Source organism: Nicrophorus vespilloides, unplaced genomic scaffold (assembly GCF_001412225.1).
Source record: "Nicrophorus vespilloides isolate i.1.1-1 unplaced genomic scaffold, Nicve_v1.0, whole genome shotgun sequence".
NCBI classification, from domain to species: domain Eukaryota; kingdom Metazoa; phylum Arthropoda; class Insecta; order Coleoptera; family Silphidae; genus Nicrophorus; species Nicrophorus vespilloides.
Genome location: NW_017099976.1, coordinates 68,724 through 91,344, shown reverse-complemented (window position 1 = coordinate 91,344; position 22,621 = coordinate 68,724). Strand labels below are relative to the sequence as shown.

General features: G+C 33.0%; 3 protein-coding genes across 8 annotated transcripts in view; all 3 read left to right on the top strand.

The window, feature by feature from the left end:
* Nucleotides 1-16,693, top strand: part of LOC108566462 (monocarboxylate transporter 3) — a 36,671-nt gene extending 19,978 nt beyond the window's left edge. For 2 of the 4 annotated variants that reach the window (XM_017926351.1, XM_017926353.1), the window contains 5 exons: nucleotides 12,662-13,912; nucleotides 13,982-14,195; nucleotides 14,842-15,020; nucleotides 15,088-15,310; nucleotides 16,258-16,667. In XM_017926351.1, coding sequence (XP_017781840.1) covers nucleotides 12,662-13,912; nucleotides 13,982-14,195; nucleotides 14,842-15,020; nucleotides 15,088-15,310; nucleotides 16,258-16,667 — 2,277 coding nt within the window. Of the gene's footprint in view, nucleotides 1-8,590; nucleotides 8,684-11,837; nucleotides 11,973-12,661; nucleotides 13,913-13,981; nucleotides 14,196-14,841; nucleotides 15,021-15,087; nucleotides 15,311-16,257 lie in introns of those variants that run through there. The other 2 variants (XM_017926354.1, XM_017926350.1) reach the window with 2 other exon arrangements.
* Nucleotides 16,694-17,243: 550 nt separating this feature from the next.
* LOC108566450 lies at nucleotides 17,244-19,434 on the top strand. Its single transcript, XM_017926327.1, has 2 exons — nucleotides 17,244-18,058; nucleotides 18,153-19,434. Exons 1-2 carry the CDS (start codon nucleotides 17,988-17,990, stop codon nucleotides 19,285-19,287), a joined length of 1,206 nt encoding a protein of 401 aa, XP_017781816.1. The 5' UTR covers nucleotides 17,244-17,987; the 3' UTR covers nucleotides 19,288-19,434.
* Nucleotides 19,435-22,105: 2,671 nt separating this feature from the next.
* LOC108566455 (dmX-like protein 2) overlaps nucleotides 22,106-22,621 on the top strand; it is a 16,022-nt gene continuing 15,506 nt past the window's right edge. For all 3 annotated transcript variants that reach the window (XM_017926337.1, XM_017926338.1, XM_017926336.1), the window contains exons 1-2: nucleotides 22,106-22,346; nucleotides 22,410-22,607. In XM_017926337.1, coding sequence (XP_017781826.1) covers nucleotides 22,260-22,346; nucleotides 22,410-22,607 — 285 coding nt within the window. In that variant the 5' untranslated portion in view covers nucleotides 22,106-22,259. The remainder of the gene's footprint in view (nucleotides 22,347-22,409; nucleotides 22,608-22,621) is intronic.

Genomic DNA, 22,621 nt, shown 5'->3' with positions numbered 1-22,621 from the left:
TATTAATATAAGTGCAAGAGAACATACCATAATGTAGGTGTAATTACTAGTGAATTATGTAATTAACGAAAACGGAATTCCCATGTTACTTGTTTTTTTTTTATTCTGCAGCTATAAATTTAAAAAAACGGTACCGTTGTACAATTATGTACAAGTCATTTTACGTTTAGTAGTAGAATGTGTTAATCTTGATTATGTTTTTGATATTGTAAATATTAGATGATGGTTTAAGTTATTAGTTATTGAGTAGATCAAAATAGGTTAATTCATACTCTTTATGATGAAAAATGCTTGTGCTAATTGAACTTGATTACTTAATACAGTGAGAGATAATCTACAGATTTATGCAGAAAATACTGTTCCAGTTTCATCAAAGGTAATACAAATTATGTCACGGTCTTAAATTGCGTATGAAGTAGTATTTAAGTATCATATTTATTATTATTAGTTTGAGCATATTAAATACATTTTGTTTTGATTTCATTTACAATAATTGGTTTTGTGTGGGTTTATCATGCGCTAGTGAGTCTACTACAACTTAGTGATATAGTAATAACCGCAATTTGTGTTTACTAGTATCTATGACTCAACAAAATTTCTGTGAAATCATTCCTCACATACAATAAGCAGTTTTATTAAATTATATATACCAGGGGTGAGCACACATGAAACCAAAGAGAGCCGCAATTCGTTTTTTATATTTTGTAAAGAGCCACAGGTACATACACAAATTCAATTTGTTTTATTTATTGTAATTGCATATTTTCACAAGTCACATATAAAAACACAAGAACACATAAAAAATGTAATTATGAAAATGAAAATAATTGAAAATTTTAGTAATAAAATTCAAATATATGGACTTGACTCAACGAAGAGCCGCATGCGGCTCTCGGAGCCACATATTCCCACAGTTGATATATAATAATAATGGATATATTAATAATCAGGAAACGTTTTGAAATTCATTATGTACTTGTCCTATATTTATTTATTTGAAAATCTTCAGTCGTACTTAATCATTTTTCATGTTAAACTATTTGCATTTTGTATGTAAACTATAGTTCATCTCACTGTTCATGTCACTGTTTGACATCTGTTAAGTACAACATGAATTTTGAATAGTATTTAACTGTTTAGATTTGTTTAGTATTTAACTATAAAGATTTGTTAAATTTGTATATGAAGTTGTTGAATGAATAAATATAGTTTGCGAAATATCTTCATCAAATGTATTATAATTTATTTACAAATTAGATGATCAGGCGTTGAATATTAATAGGAAACGACAACCGGAGATTATCAAGGTCTGAGCTAGTAGACCTTCTCATTTACTATTTCGGGTTTGTTGTATTATAAATACTAATAATAATAACATTTATTGTAACAAATTAACACAATAAGAAAATTAAAACAGAATTGATTTGCTGCAAAGGATTGTATTATATTGAATTAACATTACTTATTTGTAATTATTGACAATGGATAGAAGTTAACTAATATATGCAAAGTTTGATTTTCATCAATATTAATGAAAAATTGCTTTGGGAATGAGCGGTTTTCTTGTATTTTAAGTCGTACCGAATTTCAATCAAGTTAATTTAATTAAACAAATATGTCAATTTAATGAACTATTTTTTTTTAATTGTGGACAACATTTTTAATTAAGAAAACATGAAGAGTACAACTAATGTTGCACTATGTACTATTGCATCGAAGAAAAGTACATGAAACAAAAAACGCCGATCGGATTTCTTCGCGTTGTTTACCGATTTGCAGAATTTGCAAACGGAGCAAATAAAAGCACAAGGTGTGCACATGATTCGCAGTAAATTACGTCGCATCTCTCGCGTTATAAGCGAAAGGAATTTACAAAAAAGAAATATACATCCATTCTGCAAATCCAACACAACCGCAGGCCCGAGGCGCGAAACACGGGGGAAAACTGCTACTCATACATTTCCATTGTATTCTTTGATCAAGAAATTTTAAATGTTAGCTTCTTTCCATTTCGTTGTTGTTGTTCTCTCTGCTTTATTTATGTTTAACCCGAAGGTCGCTTTTTTTATTTTTGACTTTTGTCGCCGATCTTCTTCCGCTTTTTCTATGGTTTATTAGGAAATGAAACCGGGAACGAAATTGGATCGATGGCGTCGCTAAATTAATTAAGTAACACGAGCTTCTCTCTCTCTGTTCAACACATACACACACTCGTTGTTTAATGCAAACAACTTTGGTAACTCTCATTTACTGACCGCTGAAAACAATATGAGTGCTCTGTGTATTGTTTTTTTTATTATTATTACATAATTATTTTCTTTTGAATTTTATATATTTATGTATATTCGCGCGCATACATCATAAAAGTATAATTTGTTGTGTAACGCTATACAAATTTTGTGAGACACGCTCCAAAGGGCTGGGCTTTTTAATTAAACTGAGTTGAGATCACTGCTTGAAATACTCGGATGAGTAGTAGTTGTATCATTTGGTGAATTGCGTTCTGGTGATTAGAAGGAAAGGCAAAGATTTCGACTTCTGAGAAGACGGTCAACCTTGGGATACATGATGTTTGTTGTTTGTTGATGATGCCGTTGCCACTGATTTGTATATTTATAGGCGTATCTCAATTTGACTCCTATACATGTTTTCCTTCCTCGTTTGCCTTTGCTTCCTGTATTTTTGGTCGCGCGGATAGCAACCCGAAGCATGCAAATAACCCGAGCTTTTGTTTTCCTGCTGCCGGCACGTTTATTTATAGCCATCGTTTTTTCGCAACGGAGGATTTTCACCCCGCGCACACTTTTTTTCTCATATTAATCGCATGCAAATAATGCAGGGCAACAACAAAATTTCGACGCCCTTCGCATCGCGTAATTACACGTCGCCGCGCTGGAATTCGTTCTAAGGCTGATGTAACCTTGACACTGTATTATTTCATGCAGTCCTAGTTTTTTCGTTCCCATGGTGACAACGGTGTCAATGGCGGGAACACACATGTTTGGTATCCCAGGGCAACCGAGGTTTGTTGAATCATTCATCGTCGGGGTGTATCACCTCTCCAGAAGTTACTTATCAACTTTTAATTAAATTTTATTATTTTAGAAAGTTTTATCATCATGTTATTAAATAACTTGTCTTTTGATCTAAATATTCGAACTTCGGTTTCATTTTCAATTAGATTCATATTTCTCTTTTTGAAATATTCTCAAGTGATTTTAGTAGCAATATCAGTATTATTATTATTAGTTGAATGGTAACTGTTTACTCTGAATACTTCCTTGTTGATTAGTATTATTAAGGTCCTATGTGCAATATTGCTTGTTGTACAAGATGTTTGACAGCTTACATAAGTTAAACAACATGTGTGGATGGTAGTACTTCAATGGGTGATATGAATTGATTTCTAAATTGTAAGAAAATGTATACAAGATGTACGATCCTAAAGATTTAAATCTACGTGACTCGTTGTTGTTGGATCTATCTATTATCTAAGTTAAGGTTCGATCTAGCAATGTTTAAGTCATTTATTGTCACAAAAGTGATGAACCTACATTTTTTCATTACTTTATACTAAATGTTGCAAACGCAGTATTAATATCGTAGAATTAAGACAATTTAGTTAGTATTTTTAACAACTTAATATTCTGCTTTAAAGAAGAACTTCTAACAAGAGTACCAATTTAAAATTTCTGATAAAACAATCTGACATTTAATCATAAGTTCCAAATAACTCGTAAATTCTAAAGAGAAAATTTGACAAATACAAATACTCAATATCTATCTCAACTCGATAAGAAACATTTTCAAGTTAGGCAATTCTATTCACATATTAAATATCTTCATCAGGTTCTTTAAGAATGTCTTATGTTAGATTGAAGTTAATTATAAACTACACTCATTGTGTAAACAAACAAACAATAGAAAGTAAGTAGCGCCAGTCTGAATGTATTTTATAATCTTTTGGTGATTATAGTATATGTGATTCAATATTTACACTTATAGTAAATATTGAATCGTTAGTTCGAATGAGAAAAGAAAACAAATTGATATCTATTAGAATATTAATTAATTTTTTTTTTGTCTAGAAGCTTTTATAATCTCACGAAATAAATTACTCTTGTCTCATGTGTATTTAAGTCTATGTGTATTTAAACTGATTTTGAACTTTAAAACTATAATTTCATTTTACTGGAAAAACTAAATACTTTTAATTATAGGAATTTTTTTAAATTTCGTTCAATTAGATAACGTTTTAGAGTTTTAGTCAATAAAAAATAGATAAAAACAATGATTCAGTCATTTGTGACTTGAAGCAGTATGAACCAAATTTAATTAATGTTGTTATGACATCATTGTAACTATATCTAAATGCTACTACATTCTTTCAACGATGATATTTAGAAAGTAATAACATTGAACATTATAACTTTTTTCCAATATTAATTTTTTTCCTTTCAGAATTATCAAATTTATAATTTGCCAACTATGAAAATTTTCAAGTTAGGACTTTCAGAATTATTTAAGTATGTAGACATTCTACAAGCAATTTGATTATCTGTAATTTAGTTACAAAGTTCAGTTAGCAACTCTAACATTGAAGTACTTCAGCGATTCCAATAGAAGAATTTTATGAACATTCAATATTGTTTTTGTGAAATTTCGTACCAATTGTAAGCAAAATAAACCTAATAAGTGTCTATATTGTCATATTAAGACTTAAGAATATTTATGATCTTGTTAATAATAAAAAGAAACTTCTTAACATAAATTACAAACTTTAATTAGTCTAAACTTAATAATCACTTTATCATTGTGCATTTGTCTATAGTTTACATGTAAGGAATTATATATAAAACAATAAGAATCATATTTTTAAACATTGTTTTTGTTTAAAAATGTGTAAAATGTTACACAAGTTTTAATTAAATTTCCATAGAAGAAATCGAACCATGTGACTTACTAAAATTCTGCAAAAACCCGCTTGATCCCATTTTATTTATGTTTATTACGTTGGTCTACGTAATCCTCGGAAACGAGTTACGTCTTTGTTATCTGCAACATTTCTAAAGGATTTTCCCGCTCGCAAGAGGAAGAAACACATTTCGGAAGAAGATCTGATATTTATTTCCGTTTAAAATATTACTGTGCAACAAATAAGGTTTTGCGAGAACACTACTTATTACACTAACTCTGAACTAGGTCTTTCTATTAAGCGTTTAAAATGATGTATAGATAATTACAAGTTTCTCTGAAACAATGGAATGTACATAGTTTATGCAATTATGTAAAAAAATGTACAAAGTGAAATACATTTCATTATCTTTTTACTCGATTTATTTTTTATTAAATTTATCAACAGAGTTAAAACAGAATCATTTGTAAATGAATCATGTTTTATTACTAATTTAATATAAAAATAAATACAGCAATACCTCGCACAGTGCTGTTTTGCTATAGTACGGTTTGAAATTTCAAACTTATTTGCGAGAACACTACTTATTACACTAACTCTGAACTAGGTCTTTCTATTAAGCGTTTAAAATGATGTATAGATAATTACAAGTTTCTCTCAAACAATGGAATTTACATAGTTTATGCAATTATTTAAAAAATGTACAAAGCGTATTCACTTTGTGTATTACATTTTTATTATCTTTTTACTCGATTTATTTTTTAATAAATTTATCAACAGAGTTAGAATAGAATCATTTGTAAATGAGTCATGTTTTATTGACTAATTCAATATAAAAATAAATACAGCAGCGGCTTCGATCAGTGCGGATTCACTATAGTACGGATTTATAAAATAAAAATTAATTCTAAAAAATTAGTACACAAAACTATACATAAGTGATCGGTCAATATCCCGAACCGCACTATGCGAGGTGTTGATGTACATATATAAAATTGAATTCAATATTATTTCTAATTAAACAATAAAAATTTACAGTGGAACCTCGTTTCACGAACATATCATATTCCGTTCCAAAAAATCCGGATTTTACTCGTATAGTATATATAGTATAGTATAAAGTATAATATTTTTCATATAATTTTTAGACATTTTAAATACATTATCACTTTATATATATTATTAATCTAAAAGCTGTTTTCATGCTTTATTAATATTAATCATATTATGATATTGGTTTTCAGCACTTCAGTTTAATGCGAAATGCGAATGTTTTCAATTCAGTTTTAATCCAATTTACGTGTACGTTTTTCTGACGTCCATTCCCGTCGAATTGCACCTGTTGAATTGAACTTGGAGCCGATGATTAATGCATTTTACTCCCCATTTAAAACACGGAATGGACGAATTTGCTTTCAAACCTTGACTGCTGTAATTGATTTTCAATAGATTTGACTTGCATAGGTCAAACATCACGCAAATATTTGAACAATAAAAAATATAGATATATTCTATTGCTCATTAACATTAGATTATGACACAACTTTATGGGTTACTACTTGTACTATTTCACTCTTAAAATACGGTGAAGACGCAGAATTAATGGATTTATTACTGCTATAATGGACTAAATACTGTTTAATTTTGTAAATTCGTTTTTTTGATATCTCAAAGATAGTTTTAATAATTCATAAAGTTTGGTTTTTTATAATATTTAGATAGATTGGACAATTTAAAACTTTACATCTTGAACGTTTTACAACTAAAATAAATGAAACAAGAAGCTTAGGTATTCGTTAACAAATAAATAAATCCAGATTTCTTTTACTATTTCAGAGTAAGCAGAGAAATGCTTTCTTGTTTGAGACTGAGACACATCGTTTACAATATCATAAAATATTTATTTTATTTTGTCGCCCACTAAAAATCTATTTATACTAAGTGTGTGAATAAGCATTTTGCTATGCGCTTCTGTTTACTTTTTGTTTACAATCGAGATGGCGTTTCAATCTAATTAACTTTATTTGTACTGAATGCATTCAATACTTGTTTATATTGGCATAAATTTATTGAAATTATGTAAATTTTATGGTGCATTATGACACGCAATAATTCAACTACTGTTACGATATTGTAACTGATAATATTTATAGCATCAAATAAAATCAGTTTTTGGGACAATGTGGAAATTGGAAATTTATATTTTTAATGTTGATTTATGATATTTTGATAATATATAAACTATATTTTTGGTTTAAGACTTAATTTCAAGCATTAATAAAATATAGTTTATAAAAAAATAAGCAATCTCAAAATAGAACAATACCTCGCACAGTACAGGTAATGTGTTCCGCACTGTTTGAAACCGGACTAATCGAGGGTGAAAAAAACAAATATTTTTTTTAGAATTTATTATTGATCAAATAATAACCAATATCAAAATATGTTCATCTCTATTAGAACAAATACAATACTTGAATAATGAAAATAAAAATTAATTAATTAATTTTGCTAAATTGTTTGTAGAAATCAATCAAAACTTTAAACTTTTACAAGTGTAAAATTAATTAATTATATTTTAATAATTTCTTCGAAAAATTTTAGTTTATTAAATAGTGGAAATTCCTTCTTAAATTTCAATATATTAAACGTTAATTTCTTTTAGCTATTTTTGAAAATTGCTTATAAAAAAAAAAATAATTTCATTTTAATTAAAAGAGAAGTAAATTCTGTATTGTAACCAAAAATATAGTGTGCTATATGTATACTAAGCTATGATTTCTTTAACTAAATGATTGTCTTATTTTAAGAAAAGTTTTTTTTGATTTAAACAAATTTGAGGAAAGTTTTTTTTTAAATTATTAATTTAAATTGAATTATTTTAATGAAACTTGTAATATTGAAAATTGTAAAAATCTTGTTAATGGTGTTAGATTTAAATATTTAAATGTATTTGCATATGTTTATAAGCTTTTTATTATATAATAATTTCCATCCATGTTTTACGAGAGTTTTTACAAATGGGAATCGGTTGCGTAACGCGCGCGTATGATTTGATTAACTTATTAGTGCACGACGGGGGGGCCTAATCGAAATACTAAACATCGATCAATCCTAATGACTCTATTGAGGATCCGCTGTTTGACTATGCAATTATCATACTGACACTCTCACTCTTTGTCCTTAACTCGTGGCTCTGCTTTTATATAGACACAACGAACGTGTCCTCCTCCTCTATTTCAAACGTCCTTTCTCTCTCCGTCTATATCTGTCTCTATTTTTCCATCTTTATAACACCTTTGGCTATTTTTACACTTCGCGACTGGCCGCTAATAAACCGCCCGCCGCTCGCGGATCAAATTTTCATCGGTCACCGTACAGCAATCATCACAATCGACCGAAATAAGCATAGGAAGCGTAAAATTGGGTATATTTAACAATGGGTTGAATACATTGAGTATTTCTGTTCTGATGAACTTGACCATTGGCTAATTAACTCATACAATATATTCAATATAGACAGTTTGGATTTGGTAGAATTGGTGTAAACTGGTCGCGCTCCCATTTCCCAATCCTTTATCTGTCGGACAACCATTGATAAGATTACGATTACGAAATCGATTTTACAATAGAAGTGGCGATCGATCGCAGTCGATGCACACGATGATTAGATAGAAATTACTCGCTTTTCCCCATATCCTCGAAGAGCCAACGCAGTGTCCAACTTCTGTTACCAAACGGGATAAACCGAAGAAGCGGAAAGAAATGGTGAACAAAAAAAAAACTATTAATTTGTCAAAACTTTATTTGTACCGCTTTGTTTTCGTCGCCGCTATATGTTTATTTATTTGTTTTGCTCGTCGACCAAAAATAAATCGTTTACGATTTGTAACGTTCTTCGTTCCTTGCGTTTCATAAGTTCCATTTCGTAACCTTGACGGAATTATTGTAGTTTTGAAAATAATATCTTTTTATCGAGACGCCGCTGCCTGTAAATCACGTGCCGCTACCGTTATTGAATCCAAGATTATGGGAAAATTACTAATTTTAAATGCTTTCCGTTGAATTTTACAATTACCAGAAGTGCTCTTGCGATGTGTAATATTCAGTTAACGGCAGTTCGGACTGCTGACAAATCTGGACAACAGATACAAGTTCGGATTAATGTACTATGTAGATTGACCAACTTTTGAGATTTAACGAAGAATTCGGTAATCGAATGGATTATGTTTGTTAACCGAAACTTAAAATAATATAACACGTTTCTTTTTAATGTAAACTTAATTGATTACATTTAATCAATATATTCAAGTAGAATCGTAATATCAGGACGATAAGAAAATACAATCTGTATTATAGTTTCGTGTGTGCTCTTGTGTATACAAATACAATACTTGTCGGAAAATCTAGATAAAGAAAAACGTAACATTATCTCTATATCTTTACAAGTAACTTTTATTAATAACATAAGCAATTGGGTCAATGAAACGCCACGCATGATCATGAGATGAAACATCCATGGGATGAGCACAATGTCAACTGGATGATGATGATGAATCGCTTTCCATTATGGAAAAGATATTTGTTTTTGTTTTCAATTGAAGGAAATTAATTTGTAAGGTATATACGTGTGTAATGAGGATTGATGGCACAATAAGTTTATCCAATGACAATTATTTATAATAATTAATTGATGATTAACTAAATTTATAGTTTACAAATAGATTTATGTTATTTTGTTTACATAGCCTACCTAATTTTTATTATATTTCCATTAATTTACTTTTATTTTATATTTTAATTTAGAAAGAGAATATAATATTTTTTATTCTAAATGTAGTATTAAAGTAGTGTTTCTCAACATGGGTTGAGTTACATTTTTATTGTGTCGCGAAATGTCAGCTGTCACCTTTAGTCACATCGAGTTATGTCTTGATGTGACAAATATGTTGTGTCGTGTGAGACAAATGTTGAGAAACGCTGGTATATATAGTAGCAGAAATTGGAGTTGTCAAATATTAGAGCTTTTAGCTTAGATAATTAAAAAATATAAGAAATATTAAGATTTGACAATAGCTGATGTCTAATTTCTTTGTTTTTATTATTGTATTGAGTATTAATTTTGAAATTTATTGTTGCAATAAATATTATTATTATTAGATGAAATAGAACATCAGAGAAATCCATTTTTATATCTATTTATATTAAAAGAATAATGTTTCCTTTATAATCTGTTGTAATACTTTTATAGCTGGATAACCTTGGAAGTTTACATACGAAACAATGAGGAAAAATCTTACAAAAAAAAATTGTTGTATAAAAGTAATTCTAACAAAATGTTATCCATAGTACTTAATAAAGAAGAGAATACCGTTTTTAACGAAATAAATTGCAGAACGGATTTAATTTTCACAGTTATTAAGACTAAATGTGTAAAGTTATTAATTGACCAAAAGAAAATTAAGCTTTCTTTAAAGATGGATCATTAACATACAATTGCATTTTGATTACATTACTATAATTTCATGTTACATTAGACTCAATGAATATATTTTATAATTATTTTCATATTAATATGTTCAGGGGCGGATTTAGGCATGTTCTTTATGAGCTACAGCCGAGGGCCATGTCCAATGAAAGGGACTAATCTAAACTTGTGTTAATTGTGTGACCCCCAAACAATGTTAGTCGTGGGCCCCGAAACTGTGTTAGTTGTGGGCCCTCGAACAATGTCAGCGCAGGGCCCTCAAACAGTGTCAGCGCAGGGGCCCTCAAAGTTAACGGTTCAATTATAGTTAACTTTTCAATTATTATAAAACAGTTCAAAAGACATTTTATGCATAATATAGAATATTTTGTCGTAAATGATTTGGATTTTCATATACATTTATTGTGTATTATGAGTTACTTTTTGCTTTTATTTTATTTGGAATGTACGTAAGCAACGTAAGTGCATTTCAGTAATTGAACGAAAGGCGATTAAAATGAATGTCGATCACAACTCGGAAACGTTCGTATCGAAATAGCACAGATAACAAGCATTCCATGAATAATGCTCCCCCAGAGGAAGCATCGAAACACATGACACGGATCGAATGCGAAATAAAAAAAATATCTAGCAGTAAACACAATTATAACCATTTCCGATGAAATTTAAATAATTTCATAATACTTATATTATATATGAAAAAAATATCAAATATTTTTAGTGTTGAAATTATACACTTATATTAATGAGAAACGTATAAAGAAAAAATTGTAATATTTGTTATGAAATTAACAAAATGTTTATGAAATGTTTAAAGAATTTTCAATGTTATTTCATCTTGTTTACTTATTAATCATACTTAATTGGAATGGGATCACACATTGATAGCCTTTTGAAATTTACCAAACACTAAATAATAAATATCTAGATATTTTTTTTTGATATTAATAAAATGAAAATTAAATTATTCTATTTAATTTTGTGTTGTGATCAAAAAAAAAATGTACTGCTACTGTTATCATCAGCGGAACGAACAACAAACAAACCTGCTGTAATAACAAAACTGTGTTCCAAGGAAATTGTGATTTCAAAGTTCAGAGCCTCAAGTCAATTGGTTTGAAGATTAATGGATTAGCGCGCATAATATGGTACTACACTGATAATTGGAAGATAAAAACAGTAGAGCGCAAGACTATGTGAATGGATGGAATGGAGAAACATCGAGGATGTTGTTGTTCCTCTGATATAGATATGAGTTCGCTAAGCAACGTTAATTCGCATGTAAATTTGATTGTTACGGAGAACGAACGAATTTGTGGACAGCAGTTTGCTGTAGTGTTCAATTGAAATTGCAACTTGTTTCAAAGAACATCAACTTCACCTTCATTTTCTTCTGCTCTTTTTCATCTTTCTTTTTTCTGATCTGTGCGTTTTGGTGGTTGATTCCGCATGGATCCGGAAGACCACGACGAGTGTTACTATTATTATTATCATGAAGGTGATGAATCGGTGGTGATGTACGATGATCAGGTGTTCTGTGCCTCTTTGGGTTCGATGGCAGATTTTGAGGTACACGATTTTACTTGAAAACGATCCATTTACAATGAGTATTTTGATTACTATTGATGTTTAATTTCACTTTTAAATGGAAAACGTAAACAGATTTTATCAGATAAAAGTTTTTGTTTGTACGTTTTTTAATTTGTGAATTGGATCTTTTCTATAATAACAAGTATTGGCTTTTAATTATCCATTAATAATGACCACCCTTTTCTAATTAACTATTTATAAAAAATAATTCAATAATTTACATTAGTGATCAAATTATGTTCCAACAGGTTCCCAACCTTTTTGTATCTTAGGGCACATACTAAAATACGGGTAGGGCGGTGGGCACCATCTATTTTTCAATTTCAATTAATTGGCAAGCTTTGGTTTCGTGAAAGATCAATGGCGAAATGGTCATTGCAAATCATAGGATTGGAACCAGTTGATACCTTATTCCAACATTGAATGAATGTAATATTACTTATATAGATGAGATGATTTGCTTTAACTATCATCCTAATTTATGCTTCATTATTACTAAATGATTCTTTAGTTGACACTTAGATTTAGGAAATAAAAATAGAATTAAATAAAATGAATACTATGAGTTACTTTCGGAGTTGATGACAGTTGCTGTGAATGTAATTGGATAGTTAATGTGAAGATAACTTTTGATGACAGTATTCTGATTGTTCTTTATTTTTTTGCAGACTGATAGTGAGGTGGCTTGCGAGGAGGCGGCTCGTCTGACCGCTGAACAGCAGGAGACCGAGTGCTACGAGGATGAGGAGTATTGCGACTACCACGATATACCGCCACCCCCGGACGGCGGCTACGGATGGGTAGTGGTGCTGGCCAGCTTTATGTGTAACATGATAGTGGACGGCATCGCCTACACCTTCGGCGTATTCCTCGACGAGTTCGTCAATTACTATGGCGAGCCTAGCGGTAAAACGGCCTGGGTAGGGTCTCTGCTATCCGGAATGTACCTGAGCGCCGGACCCGTTGTCAGCGCGCTGACCAACAAATTCGGTTGCCGAGCCGTCTGCATAGCCGGAAGCTTGATATCGACGACCGCCTTCGTCCTCTCGATCTTCAGTCCAAACGTTAACGTCCTCATGCTGACTTACGGCGTGATGGGCGGTATCGGCTTCGGTCTGATCTACCTGCCGGCTGTCGTTTGCGTGGGCTACTACTTCGAGACGAAGAGATCTCTGGCCACCGGCATAGCCGTTTGCGGTTCTGGCGTTGGAACATTCGCATTCGCTCCGCTGGCCACGATGCTGTTGGAGACTTACGGGTGGAAGGGAGCCAACTTGATCCTCGCTGGTTTGATCCTGAACTGCGTCGTCTTCGGTGCCCTCATGCGGCCCCTGGAATATCCCAAAGAAACAGGCGAGACTCCTTTGCTGCAGAGGATGGCCGAGGAGAGGCGCATCCAGATGGAACGCGGTTCGATAGGCGGCTCCTACTTCATGGTCCAGCTACCCGACGGTACCATGGAAAAGCGCATGAAGCAACCTTTGAACATCGACCCAGGCGTGCACTCTAGCTTCAACCTTGACCAACTTGGTCCCGGTACGCCCATGACCACGATTCCGACGGTTCCCACCTTGCCGACGATCACGGAGGTCAAGGGCCAGGACGCGAGCGGTACGAACTCCATCAACGACGTCTCGAAGGGCATCAAGAACCCGCGCGTCGACGAGCTCAGCGACACCAATCGATTGCCAAGGAACGCCAGCCAACCGGCCTTCACCACCCACGTGCAGGGCCTTCCCAAGAACGGTTCGGTGCCATCATTCGATCGCATCCGTAAAACATCCGTCAGCGAGCGTTTCAAGCCGACCCTCAACCCCATCCGTTCCAATTCACGCGGCACAGTCAACTCTAATGGCGACCTGAAGAAAACCATGCGCTCCACTTCCTCCTTCGTCGGCAGCAGAAACAACAACAGCGAGGCAAGTACCATCTGTTTGCTCTCGCAGCAAAATTATTAATTCTTAATTTATTCTTTTTCTTTTCAACAGGACAATGAAAGTCTGGGCTTCACCTCATCGAAGATGTCACTGTCCAAGCCGCAAATCGTGCGTCCCCTATCCAGGAAGGACATCTTCTACTCCGGATCCGTCCTCAACTTGCCCCAATACCAATCGCAGAAGTCTCTGGCCAGCTACAGACAGAGCGTTATCAGCATTCCCAGGCCCAGTAGGACCGAAATGGTCGATGCCGAAAAGGGAGAACGTGAGTCACAATTACATTAATTTTATCATAAATGTTAATATCTGGTTTACGTTTGAATTGAATACTTACGAAGCTTTCTATTTAGACTTGTGGAATTAATACTAATTTTACTATAATTAAGATACTCATAGAAAGCAATATAAGTGAATCTGAAGTCTTAACCACTTAAGATAAGATTTCTATTCTACAAAGTGTATCACATTATTCTGCTTAAGGAAAACTACAATTTGTAGTTAATAAATCAATTATTATTTATCGTGATTTTAAAAAGTCTTACGTGAAACCATACTCATTCATACGTTGCATTACTAATGATTTGCGCAATCAATGCAAGGCAAAGAAATAACTTTACTTTTTATGACCGCTTGCACTTTTGATACTAAGGAAGTGATTCATTCCTTCAGCTGTACATTTTTTTTTAGCTTGACGGTACTATTGTTTGTAGTGGCAATAACAATGATTATTGTTTTCTCTTGCCAATAAACGAGGCTTAATTGATGTCATCTGCTCTCTCCAATTCAGAGAATTGCGCGCCTCGCTCATTAATGCAATTGTCCGGCGGATCGTTGCATCACGAGAAATTATATTCTCTTCTTTTTTTTTGCGGATAATTCCATTTGCTATTTTATGTTTATTTGATTTGCAGAATACGACCTGTGCCCTTGCTTCGTAATGCCGGAAAGTTTCAAGTCGGCTCTCGGTCAGATGATGGACGTCAGCTTGCTGAAGAATCCCGTCTTCATGCTCATCGGTATATCGAATCTTTTCGGAATGGCCGGCCTCTACGTGCCGTTCGTGTTCCTCGTTAATGCGGCTAAATTAGATGTAAGCTGATGAACAAAAAAAACACTCATGACTATGACTTATGCTATGCTTACCATTTGTTTCTCAGGGCATCGATACCAATAGTGCGTCGTTCCTGCTTTCGATAATAGGCATTACGAATACTGTGGGTCGTATCGCTTGCGGCTTCTTCGCAGATTTTCCGCAGGTTAACGCCCTTTTCGTCAACAACATCTGCTTGGTCATCTCCACCATCGCCGTTGCCGTCACACCGCTATGCCATACCTACGGCGCTTACATTACTATGTCCATTTTCTTCGGTCTCGCTATTTGTAAGTACATTTTCTATACTATTAGTAACCTTCCTTTCTCCTACAAACTGTAATATCATCAGCAAGAGTAGTGTAGATGTTTGGAAGCAGTATAATTCATACCGTTAATCTATATATTCACACACAATATAATCCTATTTTATACTAAAAATGATACTTTTTTTAAGAATCTATTATGCATTATCAGATTTACAGTAGTGAAAGGTATAAATTTGAGTTCAATTAATTAGAGAAAAAAAATACAGATATTGATTTTGTCTCAAATAAGTACAAACCAAAAAAAAGTACAGGAAAGTAGAACGATTGATTATTTTCGGCCTACTATATACTCAGATGAAATTTTAATCCTTTGTATTTTCTTATTTCGCTGGCCCAGTTTCTTTGGATTTATTGATCACGGTTTCTGGAGCGAAGTTCAATTTTGTTTATTTCCCCATCTATCTGTATTCCTTTTATAAATGCCTTCAATATCTCCACTTCGCATTGAAGCTTAATTTTAACGATGCAATTAATTTTAATCATTACTTTATAATGGTGTAAGATTACAATGAAAATATGGTTCAACTAAACTACTGCTAAAAGCAAATAATTATAATGTTCAAAGTTTTATACTGATGTTAAAAATGCTTAAATTTAATGAGAATATTTCTTCTTTTTCTTTCTATTAATATTTTTACTTTTATAGACTTTACAAATTGTTGTCATAAATAATTTTTATCGAAAAGATCATAATATCAAGCCTATAGATTAGAATAGAATAAAATAATTAAAATCCACATTTTTTTTTTACTTATTTCATAATTTCTTGCTACTATATTAGATTTTCGTAATTAAAAGAATTCAATTAAACATGAAAAAACTGCAGACTTTGATTTTGTCTGCTTATGCAAAATTCTTTTAGAAAAATATTGAAACTAATGTTGTTGTTGTTTTCTGTTCGTTTTCAGCTGGTTATATCTCGTTGACTTCTATAATTTTGGTCGATCTGTTGGGCCTGGATAAATTGACGAACGCCTTCGGATTGTTGATCTTGTTCCGTGGGGCGGCCGCAATCGTTGGCACTCCACTGGCCGGTGCCTTATACGACGCGACAAACTCGTACGACATCCCCTTCTACGTGGCCGGAGCCCTCTTCGGCATCTCCGCCATCACCAGTTTTCTGGCGCCCTGCATGAAGCGCTTCTCCAAAGAGAACGACGCCCCACAAGGAGATGACGTCCTAACGCCCATCGAAGAAGATGAGGAGGAAGAGGACGGACCCATCACCATGGGCCAGAAGCCACAGACACAGATTCCAAAGATCGTCGCACACAGTCCCGGCGAAAGGGAAATTAAACAAATCGAGTCGGTTTTGTAAAGCGACAGCAAGCAAGCAAAAAAAAATGTAATAGTCGTCTCCGTTTTGTATAGTATTTCGATGCGAACCGCAGGACTTGTTTAGTTAAAAAAAAAGAAAACAAATTCACTATATCGTTGTTAATGATGAGAAAGAAGCGAGTTCGTGTGTCGAGAGAAGCCATTGTCGAAGAAATGGATGTAAAGCCATCATCATCAGCGGATTTGGTGGCTGTCGATTTAAATGTTATTTTAAATTTTTACTTTTTACTATTATACATACATACATATATATTATATATAACTATTATTATTAATTGAATGTTTAATTTCTTGGGTGTAAAATGATGTCGGCGAGTGATCAATGTGATTTGTGACAGTATTTGTCCCGTGAAAGTGTAAAATAGTCAATTCGATGGAAGCGAGAGTTATTTTATTATTACAATAATTGAAATGCGATTTTGTTTTACCATACTTCTTTTTTTTTAGTTGAATATTGTATATATGAATATTATATTATTTTATGATTTTTCTTTTTTAATTATTATTATTATTATTCTTATTAATAAAGTAAAAATATTTTTATTTTCGCGAGGGGCGGAGCGAAATTTTTCTTTTTTGATTGATTGGCTGAATTTGAAAATGTGAGAGAGAGAGAAAGGAAGATGCGCGCGCATCTTGGACTTTTATGCTTAGAAAGAACAAAAAAAAAGTTTATCGATCGTTGTTGAATTGTTTTCGTTTTATTCTGTGTGTCTCTCCAGAAACTTACTGTATATTTTATTAATTATTATTATTATGATTACACCAATAATATCAATTATTATTACTAGAGAAAAGAAATTCAGGGAAATAATTTATGTGCTGTATATAATTAATTTTAAAATGCGGATAGAACCCGTTTTATGATTAGCCTTAGTATTTAAAATGGAAGGAAAGAAACAAGAAGCGACAAAAAAATAACTACAAATACAATTTAGTACCTGTGCACTTAAAAAAAATCTCAACTGAATGTATTAAACGAAATACTAAAACATGTTTTAATTAATTAAAGTTCTTTATTTCTACACACGACGTTCTTTGAATTTGAAACCGCGGAAGTGACGTAGGCGTCGGCGGTGGAAGGAGCGTGCGTGCCATTTTTTTCTTTTTTTTTTGAAAACGCGCGGCGCGCCCCCACAACCTCGAGCTTGCTCACTGATGGCGCTGGACATCAACAAAAATGATTACTACAACCATGTTTACGTGAGCGATCTATAATATTATTTTAGGACTACATTTCGTCATCGTCGGAAATTCTGGACGAGGATTTCCTGGTGCTGCATTCCTCTATTATGTTATAATGGATTTTAAGTCTGTGGAGGAAGCGAACGATCTCCTGAGCAATGGAATACTGGTGGAAACAGCTAAAGGGTTAGTGCCTGCATACACCCCCACACAACCACCTGTTTTTTTCTTCTCCTTTAACCTGAATAAACACACTGAATGGGGCATGTTTCTCTTCCAGCGTGGTGTGCATGTCCTTGAATGATGCCCTCACATCAGACTTGAATCTATCCGTGGAAGACTTACAGACTGTGGCTGCTCAATTACTGCTGCAGCAGGAAACGAAAACCAAGAAACCTCTAATCTCAGTGCAGAGTGTCCAGGCAATAAATTCAAGTTTTGTTTCATCTGATGGCTTGGGTGATAGTGATGGGTTCACAAGTGAGTCCAGTGAAAAGTTACCGATCCCTCCACAGGTCACTATTGTGGAACCACAGATTGAAGCCAAAGTGCCAAAGAAGAGAGGTGGTTGGCCCAAAGGGCGAAAACGCAAACCAGAGCTGCTGCATCTGCCCCCAAAGGCTCCATCAACTGGCTACAATCTGTATCTGAATGACCAACGAAAATTGTTCAAGGACAGCCCCATGCCTTTCCACGAGATCACCAAGCTGATTGGAAACAAATGGAGCAGTTTGAGCTTGGAGGAGAAGAAACCTTATTTGGAGAAAGCTGAGGAGGAGAAGAGGCGCTACAGGGAAGAATTAAGGGAGTACCGGCAATCTGGAGCTTATCAACTTTATCTGGCAAATAAAAGGAGGAAGAGGGCTAAGTACAATGTACTATCAGAGAGTGATATGGATGCAACTGATGATCTGGATGAGGAAGACAATGAAGAGCTGTATTGCCGGACCTGTGATCAATACTTTCATAACCTGCACAACAAGAGGGAACATTTGCAGGGCAAGCAGCATATGCAATCTGTCGCCGGTGCCATACACAGTGAGTTGGGTTCAGATTATGAAACTGGAAACACCTCCTCATTCAGTACCTCATTGGATGAGTCGTCTTTGGACGCCACCATCCAACCAAAAGTAGAAAAGTCTGATTTGGTCGTCGATCATATGGCGAATTTGATTGGGGCCTTGAGCAAGCGGGAGACTGATATTAAGACTCTGCAGCGGTCTCTGAAGGAGAAGAACTCCGGCAATACGGCGCTGCACCAGCAATACGCGCAACTGAAGGAGCGCGAAACGAAACTTAAGAAGGAATTGGCATCATTGAAGCAGCAGGAGAAAGAAATGGAGGCGGTTACATTCAACTTGTGGCAGGTGCCCAGTTGGTTCGTAATTTCTGATAATCAAAAGTTACCACAATAAAGAGTGTTTTATGAAGAATGAAAAAAATGGAAGAAGGAAATTCCTTATTATGGATGCAGTATTACCAGCGTATATCTTTGAACGGCATTTTCTTTTTGAAACTCTTTATTTCTTTCTTTTCTTTGTTAGATTATATATATACTTATTAACGGAATTATTATTATATATTTATTATATATATACATGTTACATTAAAAAAATACTATTTAAAAGAAAAAAAAGACAAATAATATATAAATATTTGTAATATAGAGATGAATACGAAAAGAAATATACGCAAATATGAATAACTTGTAAATTAATGATATTAATTTGTTACCTTCTTATTTTTTACATCTTAAAGAAATAATTAAAGGTAATGAAGACAGGAAAAAAATAGGTTTGAAGCAATTACAACAAATTAAGCTTCAAATCAATAAAATATTCAATATGAAACGACCTCAATTCATTCAAATCAATTGGAGTATAAGACAATAAATACATGATATTCATTATAAAAGAGAATCTCCATGAATAGATATTAAATTCATATAGAAAAATGTTAACCTTTGAACACTGTTTATTCAGAGCAAATTCTTTATATACATCTAAACTATATGCCAGAGGTCGGCAAACTTTTTGGAGCAAAGAGCCACTTGACTTAAAAATGTCCGCACATAGCATTACTTACATTCGATATTTTGCAACAAAGTCACAACTGGGTGATACAATTACATACAGAAAAGAGCAGTATGTCGATGTGAGAAGTATATTTGTCACCCGTTATTGATATATACTAGGCGTGACAACACATGGTGTTTTTTTATATTTTATAAAAAACCAAACGTAGATACACAAATTCAAAAAAATGTATTTAATGTAATTGCATAAATCTCATAAGAATACATAAAAAAAATATAATTATGAAAAAGAAAAGATGACCACTTTGGTGAGTTATAATGCGGCGACCGGAGGCTTATGGAGCAGGGCTTTCTTTACTAGAACAGAAGGAATACTGCGGTAATGAGTATGCCGCCGGAACCGACCACACTCCCGTGTAATGGATGTGAAACGTTTGAGCATCCTGCAGCTGAATGCAGAAGACCTATAAAATGTAACAAATATGGTGGAAATCACAGAGTAGAAAATTGCGACAGTGACTTGGTGCAGACATTGTGGAGGTAAAGATCACTCTGTCTGGAGATGCCCAGATAGACCACATCAACGAATTAAGAGAATACCAAATATGATAATTAAGATACAAAATAAGAGATCAGAGGAACTAAATAATAAAAACAACAGAATACATAGACCAATTACCATAAACAACATCATAATTGATATGTAAACCAGAAAATGAAAACAGGACTATTAAAAAAAAACTAACAATGAAATTCATTGTGAAATTCAAAATTTTTATAACTGAAGCATTCACCGGAAATTAATTACATCTACACATAAGAGATTTGGCTGCTGCGAAAAATAGAGCAGAAGAATTAAGCAATATGCAAACAAATCAAATATAACAAATAAAGAACAACACTATAGATACTAAAATCATAGCAACAAAGTCCGCTCAAAATACCGGATACAAGGAGCGTGCCGAAAGAACCGAACCTGAGGGGCACACATATATTAAAAGCATAATAAAAAGTGTACAAAAATATTGTAAAAATTATATATATATAAATTTAAAAAAACAATCATTATTTAAAAAAAATGTAATAAAAATCAAATGAAAGTAAACTTAACTACGTTGAGCCGCATTTGCCCAGTAATAAAATTTACAGCTTTCACCTGACAATTGCTATTTAATTTGAGGCAATTATAAAATGTGCAGACAATAGCAGTTCTAATCTAATTATAGAAATTAAAATATATAAGATTCAGCAAATTATTGCAATTAAAGCGAAAAATAAAAGACAAGTAGAAATGGAATAAAAATACTTCATATGCAGTTAATCAAATTAAAAATAAATATCACATTCATAAACGCCCGACTTATGAAATCCCGGAGTTACGAACAAAATTCTAAAGGCTCTAACTTGTTACAAGGAGATACATAGTGATAAAAAATTAACTGTCCAAACTAAAATTGGTAATTTCTTTAATAAAATATCATATTTTTGGAAGATGTACTATCTGTATTGTTGCATATGTTTCTTTTATCGTTTTTTATTAAATAATTGTGATGTCTACATTGAAAAGTATTTGTAAGTAACTGTTTTGTTTATTTTAATATATTTTTTCAAATTTATGCATTCAGTAATACAGTAAAAACCATGATAAAGATAAGTATATTTTGATTTTTTTTTAATTCCCCGACTTACGAACGGAACTAGTTAGTAAGTTGGGTGATTCCTGTATTAACTTTGATATATATAGATTCAATGAAATATTCAGGAACATTGTTTTTCTGCAAGAACAATTACAGAATACAAAAATTAAACTTTTGAACGACATCGGTGGTTTAAGTTTGGGATACACTGATATAAAATACTAGAATACTGTTTATATAATATTGTGGCACAGCAGTTTACTGTAGAAGATTAGAAACATATGATTTCAAAATATCTACATTTAATAAGTCGTTTTAAATATGTATTTAAGCTGTATTACGTAATTCGTAATATTTCTTATCCTAATGTTGCTTTCAAAAGAAGATATGTCGGTTGCCTATACTCTTTTAAATCTTTATTAATATATTAAAGGTACTAAAAAAATGGTACAGTTTATTTGAATGTGTATAATTGATAAGTTTTAAAACAATTTCGAATTTAGAATTGAATTTTTAAATGGAACTTTCAGTTGTGTTGTGTATTGATTTTGGTCAGCTGATCAATTGTCAAACTGCGAACGTCAAATTGACAAGCAAACAATTTGGGGTGTTGCGAGTGTAGGTTTGTTCCGTTTCGATTGGGGTCTAATTCAATTTGCTGAGAAAATGTTATTGATCGACGCTAATAATTGGTAGTTAAGTTTATTCGGGTATAATGAATCTGCACCAGATAGTGAGTGGGGCTTGCAACGGGGGCGACAAGTGTTTCGCAGTCGGAAGCGTCGAAGGCGTCCCCTTCACGGTAAGAACCAATCAACATTCGTTATTTGTTTAGCACTCAAACCTTAATCTCAATCGTTTCTAGGCCTACGCCGCGGGTTGCAACATTGTCATTTTGGCGTCGACGTTCGAAAGGGTGCAGATAATACCTGGTGCTGTTCATGACTACATCAGGATCAGCTCCATCGATTGCTCCAGTGATACTGGCAAGATTGCAGCTGCCTACGATAACACAGTCTGCATATATGAACCGACACCATTGATCCACAATAATTCCACTCATGTAATTATCATTAA

Excerpts from the sequence above, each read along its gene's own strand:
- LOC108566450 (XM_017926327.1), top strand. The coding sequence starts at position 17,988 with ATGGATTTTAAGTCTGTGGAGGAAGCGAACGATCTCCTGAGCAATGGA. Across the intron at positions 18,059-18,152 it reads CTGGTGGAAACAGCTAAAGG|CGTGGTGTGCATGTCCTTGA; the intron begins GTTAGTGCCTGC and ends TTTCTCTTCCAG.